The sequence below is a fragment of the Gossypium hirsutum genome, chromosome A06, assembly GCF_007990345.1.
Source record: "Gossypium hirsutum isolate 1008001.06 chromosome A06, Gossypium_hirsutum_v2.1, whole genome shotgun sequence".
Taxonomy (NCBI): domain Eukaryota; kingdom Viridiplantae; phylum Streptophyta; class Magnoliopsida; order Malvales; family Malvaceae; genus Gossypium; species Gossypium hirsutum.
The window spans coordinates 33,732,327-33,741,822 of NC_053429.1; the positions used below are offsets into that span (position 1 = coordinate 33,732,327).

Sequence of the window (9,496 nt, forward strand, 5' to 3'; positions counted from 1 at the left end):
AGCCAATCAATATTAATGTAGCTTAAGTTACATACATACAACCTTTTATATTTTAAAACAAAATAATTTGAATAACAGAGGTCACTTTGGCAACTTATTATTTTAGTTAAGTTATTTTAAAATATATATAAAGATATCAATATTAAAAATTAAAATGTTCATAACAGTCAAAGGTTAGAATTAAAATTTCTAATTGCATTATGATTCCCAAAATAACCCAAAATAAGGTTATCTAAGTAGCGCAATAAAAAATCGAAAACATTAATCTTTGATTGATTTTTTTCTAAAATCTTATATGTCAAAACCAAACATAAATAATGTAGTGATTTAAGGCTAAATAATTAACAAGCACATGTATTCATAATTTTAGTATAGACAAAACACCAAAGCAATTCACGCATATACGTGTATTCAAAATTAAATAGAAAAACTCACCATGCATATACCATGTAAATTCAAAATTGTATTTATGATTAAATAGAGATTCACATGAATACATAAAAATACTTTCAAGCCAATATATCTCAAAAATAAAATCATAATAGTTGGGCATATCCCACAATTCATACAACAAACCATATCATCATAATTTAACCAAATATTTGGAACCATAAGATGACAAAACCTAATATTATAGAACCAAACCTAAAACCAAATTCTTTAAATGCATACCATGATCAACATCAGTTTGCATCAAAACAATGCTCACCAAACTAATTCGACCAAAGTTTATAATTGTACCGTTAAAATCAATCTCAATTCATGCAAAATAAAATCATGCATTATTCCCTCAAATTCATTGATATTTATATGCATATAGTAAAAAAATATTATCGACTTACTTTACATCTACATATAACTCCAAAACTGTTGAATGATAAAAGTAAAAACAAAAACAAAAAAAAACTATAAATTCTTGCAACAAAGACAATAAATGTCCCGGTTTATCCATTAAAGTCATAACGTTAATCTCATAATATAACTAAAACTTAACCCCAAACATTGACAGACAAAATTTAACCAAAACATTTAATTACAACTCAACCAGATGTATATCAATGTAATTGTAGAGAAAAAATCAATTGCACAAATCATGATATACATACATACGCGAATTATAATATTATTATAACCAAAATATTTGTCTCCATTAACATTAACATGCATACATAAAGTAAAATTAAAAAACCAAAGCAATTCTTATGAATTGCACCAATGTAATTCATACCAAACCAATTCTTCTATCAACTTCATTTCTAACATATGTGAAATTCAATTGAAAATTACCAAAATCAATGAGAATTGAAATAACCAAAATTAAAAATTAAAAAACCAAACCTTAAAATTTTAACATAAATTCAAAAAATTTAATATATGTATGATCAAAAACACCAAATTTAAATATCAAATTCATAAAATTTAAAAAACGAATCAACTCGTTCTCAATGATTCAACATAATGAGACTCGGATGCCACTTGTTAAAACCATAAAATAATATATTATATAAAAACTTAACAAACTATAAACCAGGATCTGTCATGTCAAATTATCAAGAATAAATCTAAATGCAGAAGCGTACCTGAATCCATGAATTTCTTAAAATCTTCTGATCTTATGGTTTTAATCTTCCAAATTAACACACAAGTAATTTTGAGGTGTCTCTCCCTTTTCTAAAGATGAGATATTAGAAAATTTATTTCTATGTAATTTGGGGACCATAACCCTAATATATAACATTTGTACATTAACCTTAATTTTTAATCAACCCATCATCTATTAGAAATTAGTTACTAGAGTATGTACACATATTTGACTCATATTTTATTTAATAACTAAGCTCAATAAATTTTAATTAAATTAGATCACTTTTAACTTGAATTAATATTTTATAATAATAACTAATAACATGTAATTATATTTATTGTATATGTAATATCCATATTTTTCTAAAACAACCATCCCTTCCCATTTAAATGATACTCTGTTGGATAGGTGAGGCTGGGACATGGTGATAGAGGCATTCAAGAGATGAATAAATTTTCCATTAATTAACTTTACTACAAAAGTTTGGATTTCATATAAAACTAACTAACTTTATTTATTTCATACAGTGAGCCCAAGATTGGATCTGTAAATTTCAATTTTTGGTACAAGCATCTGTAAATTAATATGCCTATATATGGCCAACATTATATGGTGTAATTTATTTTAAGTAGTTGGGGCCATATGGAATTCTTCACACCACCTTCCTTCGTAATATCTTTGTGTACCATCGATGCAACTATTGACCACCTTTGCCTCAATTATTTTGAAACCAGTACAATTGGTTAAAAAATTAGTGTAAAAAAATTTATATTAAAAATTTTAAACTCTTTGACATTGTTGTAAAGCAGTACAATATTGAAATTTCAATATGTAAAGATAATAAAACTATTTCATCACTTCAAATATTAAGTTTGCTTCTAACCCTTCTTAAATTTATGGTCTCAAATCTCGTAATTGATTTGGAGAAAGTAGTAATTAGGAATGGTTTTTTTTTTTGAGGGATTAAAAATAAATTATAAATGTTTGGGGAGGATAAAATGTTTATCATTATGCATTTTTAGCATATTTAATCCTCTATTTCTAATATGTAATTATTATTATTTTCATGAATTTTATCAAATTATTTGTGGTGATTTATTTTTCAAAACAAGTGGTGATGTGGTATATTTATCACGTGATACCAAATTTTTAAGAAATAATCCACGTCAAATATTTAATAAAATTGAAAAAAATAGAAAAATTAAAAGAAGCAAGTGGACATTAATCAGATTCCAATAAAGTGAATTTTGTTCACCATATTTTTACTAGATTAATGAGAGGGTATCTGATTCAGTTAAATAGTAGTGTCTTCCTATTTTTGTTAATTTGTAATTGATTCTATTCAATTTTTTTCTACCAAAAAAGGGAGAGGAGAGAATACAAGTTTCATAGAAGTTAAAAATGACGGAATGACAATTAGGTATTGACTTAGTTGGCAAAAGTGGAAGTTTTGAGTTCATGTTTGAAATCTATCAAGTGTGCTTATATATAAATAAATTTTCGAGTTCTATTATATGCAGTTGTTATTATTTGTGAGTTTCAATCTAATTAATCTAGTTTGTTGACTTTAACTTAGATTGTACCAATTCTTAGTTTATTTGTATTGTAATGATTTGATTCTACTTTATGATTATTCAAATAATCTATTTGTAGTAATTTCACTACTTATAATACTTAAAAAAAGTAAAGAAATTATAATATAAAAACTAAATCCAAAAACACAAAAACTTTATTTATAATTGGTTTATGAACTTATGCCGAAGATTATACGAAACCCGTAACAAATTACCTTCAAGACTTCAAATAAATAATTGAAAATTTTATTTTAATTAAAATATGCAGTTAATTTTTTGATAAATTTTGAGATTTAATCTTTATATTTAAAATATTTATATTAAACTTTTTTTATTTTTTTAATTTAAAATTTTCAATCCTCTCATTGGTTAGCATTTCCTATAAAAAAAATTGGTGTTATCAGAAACTACTAATCACCATTAGGATTAGACTACTATTCTTAAATTAAAAAAATTAAATTTTAAAATATAAGAATCAAATCCTAAATTTTATATAAATACGAAAATTAACTACATATTTTAACCTTATATTTTTCTCTAACCTTTGTTTGTACAATATCACGAAGGAAAAAAAAAACACACCAAACAAGGAAAATAAAAATAAAAAAATAAAGATTAATGAAGTACCATTGAATTACTGAAAATGATTACCATGGAGCTTCTTCTCGACCCAAGAAGGGGACAAAACAGGGCTTATCTCGTACTCCATAGTCGTCTTTGTCCTGGAATCACTTCGATCTGCCGGACCAATATCGAAACACAGTTTCTCTTCAGGCATAACTTTGATCCTCCACACTTTAAACGTTTGGTCCAAGCTAGCACTGTAAACCAAAAACCCCATCACAATTTTCTCGGCTTCCAAACAAGCCGCCAAGCACCTCACCGGCCCTCGATGACCATCCAACACCGCCAAACACTCGTGGAAACAGCTCCCTTCCTCTCGTCTCCACACCCTAATCGTCGTATCCTCCGACCCGCTAAACACCAACTTCTCCACAGCCGCCAAACAAAGCACCGCAAACCGGTGGCCTTGTAAGAACCCGCCGTGGTTGAACCTCCCTGACATTGTTTCCTTCTCCCAGAAATTGATTGTCCCATCGGATGAGCCCGAGTAGAGGAAACAGTTGTTGAATGTGGTGCTTAAGGCCAAGGCATTCACGGGGGATTGTTGGAATTTTAGGGTCATGGTTAAAGTGTGGGAGTTTTCTCTGTACACCCTCCGCCATATCTTCACCGATCCATCGGCGGAGCAAGTGAAAACGCAGCCATCGTCTTGTTTGACGACGATGGCGTTCACATTGCTTTCGTGAGCCACGAATGAGTCGACGCATTTTTTGTCCAACAGCCGCCATGCCTTTACTGTTCTGTCGTACGAGCCGGTGTATAAGAGCCCCTCGGTGTGGTAATAAGCCATGCATGAGATACAATCTTTGTGTTGTTGGCTGCTTGTTTTGGGGAACATGAGAAACGAGGTCTTTTTAGGGAGGGTTGTGATTTTCTTGAACCTGAAATGATCCGAAATCGTATAGTTCCAAATTCGGACCTTGCAGTCTCTATGCGAGGTGAAAAGCATGTTACCGTATGCGAAAATGGCCCGAACTTCGCCCGAACTCGCTTTGATGTAACCCCGTTCAGTGCAATCAGGCTGCCTCCATGCCCTGATACGGTTGCTATCCGAGCCGGTGAAAGCTAGCCCTTTCGAGAGCGCGATGGAGTAGATATTACCTTCTTGGCGGTGAAGAGAAGCGATGCAATGGTAGAGGAGAGCCGGGGATGGGGTTTGAAGAGGGGAGAGCGTCCACGGAGATTCGGGACTACCGGGTGGAAACATCGAGTGCACGGCGGGATTCACTCGGGGGCTCGAAGGTCTTCCGGGGCTGAATTGTAGATCTTGGTCATACATATCTAAGCGAGTTCTAATGGAAAGGTGATGAGGAGGTGATTGGGGTGGATGGCTTTCTTCATCCATGAAACCATGAAGAGAATTTCTCCCATAGAAATCCATGGCACTTGGATATTGTGAGAGTTAGAGTGAAAACGTGTATGATTTGGGTAGAGATAAAGGGATGCATTGATGGTGTAGTTATCAACTTAAATTTGGTGAGTTGGGGTATTGGTATGTCTCAATGGCACCATTAAAGAAGGCAACTTAAATATCCGATGTAAGCTATTGCATATAGAAAAAAATCCGGTTATTTTAATAATAAAATATTTTGATATAGTGAATCAAACTCGAGATATAATGATGATCTATTTTCTTTCAAATAAAATTTTGATTGATATTTAATTTTAAATTCTATTTTTGGACATTTAATTAGGATAATTATTTTTCGATTCTTTTTTATTTGTGTAAGGCCCAATTTTATGCCCAGGCCCGAATATTAAAACAATAAACAACAGTCCAATTACAAAATAAACCCAAAACCCAACTAACCTAGCCCAATACCCTAAACCAACCTAGCCCAATCCTAAAACTACCTGAGCCCAAATTTTAAAACCCTAACAGCCCATCTGCTTGAAAGATTCCAGCAGCAAGCCCTAGCTCCCACCATTGTCAGCCGCCGCTCCACCTCCTCGTCCACCACGCCCCACGCGTCTGACACCCCCACTTGCTCCACCGTGCCCACCACCTGCAACAGAGACAGAAACAACAGCAAAGAAAGCATGCGATGATGGGGAAAATGATAAACAAAAGGAACAAAACAAATATATTGGCTTTAAAAGCCGAAATCTGTCATGGGAACGGAGGGATTTTTCTTTTCATTTTTCAACTGTAATACTACTTAAGAATACAAGAAAAAAGCAGATTCAAGCGAGAAAGACCAAAAACAGAAAAGGCAGTCAGATCTAAGGTTTTTATTGTTCAAAAACTCTCTATTACATATTTTTACATAGCATAAATCTAAAAAAGGGAGTTAGCAAAAAAAATAAAAAAAAATTTTACCTTTCCGGCCACCGCGCCGGCGAGCCTCCGGTGGCCGTCCGGTACCCCCCCCCCCTTTGCCGGAAATCGCTCCGTGCCCTCCCTCTCCCTCTTTCTTTCCTTTTTTTTCCCCTCACCTGGTCTCAAATGAATTTTTTCAAAAAATTTTAGCTTTTATAGGGGACCAAAACGCACCGTTTTGGTCCCCCCTGTTTAATGATAAAACGACGTCGTTTCGGACGTGGGGCGGGTCGACCCGATCCACACCAGGGTAGGATCCGCGTGTTTTTGAGCGGAAGGGCTATTTGCGCAATTGGCCCTTCCGCATTTTTATATTTCGCAATTAAGTTATTCGTTGTTTATAAATTGACCCTGAAATCCATTACACTTTGCGATTTAGTCCCCCTTCCAACGGTGTCGTTTCAAGTGTTTGGACAAATTATTTATTTGATCCCCCATAGTTTAACGCGCGTTCTGATAAGTTCATTCTCCTTTAATTTCTTTCAAAATTCGCCCCAGAGATTTGGTTTTTAATCCAATCTCATCCCTTCTTCAATTTTTTACCTTAAATTTCATAATATTTTTGCTGTTTAATTCAATTTTAAATATAAATTGTTATATATATAATATTATTATCATTGTTGTTTTATTATTATTGTATTATATTTAACTATATATATATATTTTGTTTCGTTTCTATTATTATATACATGTATCATATATTCATTAATATTAATATTTGTTCACATATTTCATTACATATATATATAGGTATTTTTGTATATATGGTATTATTTTCATGTATTCATTTATTTATATCATTTTTTTATAATTATATTAGGCATACACTTGTAAATATCGTGCTATTCGTATATTTCCCATCATCTCATACAAATATCTTTGCATTATTCGTCATACATTTTTTTTCATTTTTATGTATATGTTTTAGATATCACAACATTTATATATTTTCGCATTATGTTACGTATACATTTTTTGTCTTTACTATTGTGATTATTAGTATATGTTTTTTATATTTATGAATATATCTTTAATACATATAAGTGTGTATTTATTATTAATAGATGTTTTCAACACTATTATTATGTATATTATGTGAATATTTTAACATTATATTATAATTTTATATATATTACGCACATATATATATACCCCCTTTTTTAAATATTATATTTTTACATATATATGTAGATATACGTACTTATACCTATTTAAACATATTTTTTCACACTTCATAATTTTTATACACTTACATATATTTATGCATATTTTACATCATATACATACTTATATATTTTATACTCTTAAAAATGCTTTTTGTATATTTCATATATTTTATAATTCACATACATATATCTTATATTATCACGATTTGTAAGTATATAAATATACATTTACATTTTTTAAATATTTATCGATTTCATATATGCGTATATACTTATCTATGTTTTCATATTCTGTAATTTATATATATATTTCTTATTTTATGGTTTTAAATTATACATGCATATACATTTTTACATAATTGTATTTATTGTCATCATTGTTATTGGGTGCTTGTTTATTTATTCATGTACACTTGTGCTTTTTTAAATGTTAGTTCTATTTATTTATTTGTATGCTTCGTGTATGTAATCGCCTCGTCATTTCATTTTGCCTATTGTATTGTTGTTACTCACTTTACTTTGCTTACCTTGTCGTATTCGTTATTGTTTCGTCAAGCATTAACACCAAACATCAAAAGGAAAATTTTTCTAAATAAGGCAATATTTCGCGTTTGGAAAATCGAGAAAACGTGCCCTAACGTGCTGGGTTTCGATTTCTCGTTCGACCAAATAGCCAAATATCCTTTTTAAACTTTTAAATAAGGCGATATTTCGCGTTTGGAAAATCGAGGAAACGTGCCCTAATGTGCTGGGTTTCGATTTCTCGTTCGACTAAACAGCCAAATATCCTCTTAAAGCTTCAAAATATAGTTTTATTAAACTATAAGGTGATCTTGGTTTCGATGGTTTAGGGTATCGTGTCCTAATGTGCTGGATGTGATATTCCTTCGGAACAAGAGAATCTTATATTTCAATTCACGTTATCAGAGTTTTCTTTTAAGGATCGTATTTTTAAAACCCTTCAAATTTTCAATTTTCGACACTAAGACACTAATTAATCAACTAGGTACCAATTTTGGGCGTATCGAGGGTGCTAATCCTTCCTCGTGCGTAACCGACTCCCGAACCCGTTTTTTTTTTAAAATTTCACAGACCAAAATCTTTGTTTTAATAAAAATTAAATCGTTTATTAAAAACAACCACTTTTCAAGGTGACCCGATCACACCTCATCAAAAAGGATCGGTGGCGACTCCCGTTTTCATTCTTTTTTTATCCAAGTCGACCCCGTTTTCATTCAAAAAATGGTGTCAACAGCTTGGCGACTCCACTGGGACGAGATTAGAGAGTCAAGCCACGTGTTGATTATTTCTTGACTTTTTGTCGAAAGTTGAAAATTCGATTTAAATTTACGATCCTCTCATCTTTTGTTTTGAGTTACATTTTTATCGTGTTCTGTATTTTATTTTATACCTCCGCACATTCCATTGCATGACCGTTGGTCACACCTTTTAAGTGGGAGTGAGAAACTACGCCTTCGTGAGGTTTTCACCTCCGCATGGGATAGTGAATCGCTTCCGGGATACATCCGTACCTATGTCTTCGTGAGATTTTCATCTCCGCATGGCCATAGGGAAATGTATTCCCCTGAACTGAACTCGGTCCATATGAGCCTATAATGGGTGAGGATCGAGGAATCTGCTGGTTCAGGTGCCCTTACTTTAGAACCAAACCATACATAGCAAGCCATAAGAACCCACCGAGATAGAGCTATTCCAGACCCTAGTGCTTACCGAATAGATGTTGTATTTGTTATTGTTTACTTTAAATCCTAGATCTAATTTGCTTTGTTTGTGGTTGCATGTCATTTTCATTTCAAAAGAGGTGTCGATTCACGTTCAGTATAGATAGAAAGCTTATCATGGAAAAGAGGTTTCTTGATAAAGTAGAAGACAATGCAGCTGTACGATTATGGGCTGAGACGATGTGGAGAGAGAAAGGCGATAGTCTTGCAGAAGGGTACGTATCAGAGTTATGGGACTTCACCCGTATCAGCGTAATCCAAAATGATCTTCGAGAAATGAAGGAAATATGGGATCAATGGGACGACGGGACCAAGCAGATGTTTTACCGTGACTACGGGGACTTGCCTTACTTACTTGGTGTCAAAGTGGACAAGCATTTATTCCGAGCCCTAGCCCAGTTTTGGAATCCTGCTTACAGTTGTTTCACTTTTGGAAAAGTGGACTTGGTGCCCACCGTGGAAGAATATACGACCTTGCTTCGGTG

At 32.5% G+C, this 9,496-nt stretch overlaps 1 protein-coding gene across 1 annotated transcript; it reads right to left on the reverse strand.

The window, feature by feature from the left end:
- Positions 1-3,626: 3,626 nt before the first annotated feature.
- LOC107928714 (protein JINGUBANG) lies at positions 3,627-5,301 on the reverse strand. Its single transcript, XM_016859978.2, has one exon. It carries the CDS (start codon positions 5,162-5,164, stop codon positions 3,794-3,796), a length of 1,371 nt encoding a protein of 456 aa, XP_016715467.1. The 5' UTR covers positions 5,165-5,301; the 3' UTR covers positions 3,627-3,793.
- Between the last annotated feature and the right edge of the window lie 4,195 nt (positions 5,302-9,496).

Bases quoted from the DNA above. Each gene is read 5' to 3' on its own strand.
- LOC107928714 (XM_016859978.2), bottom strand. From the start codon at position 5,164: ATGGATTTCTATGGGAGAAATTCTCTTCATGGTTTCATGGATGAAGAA.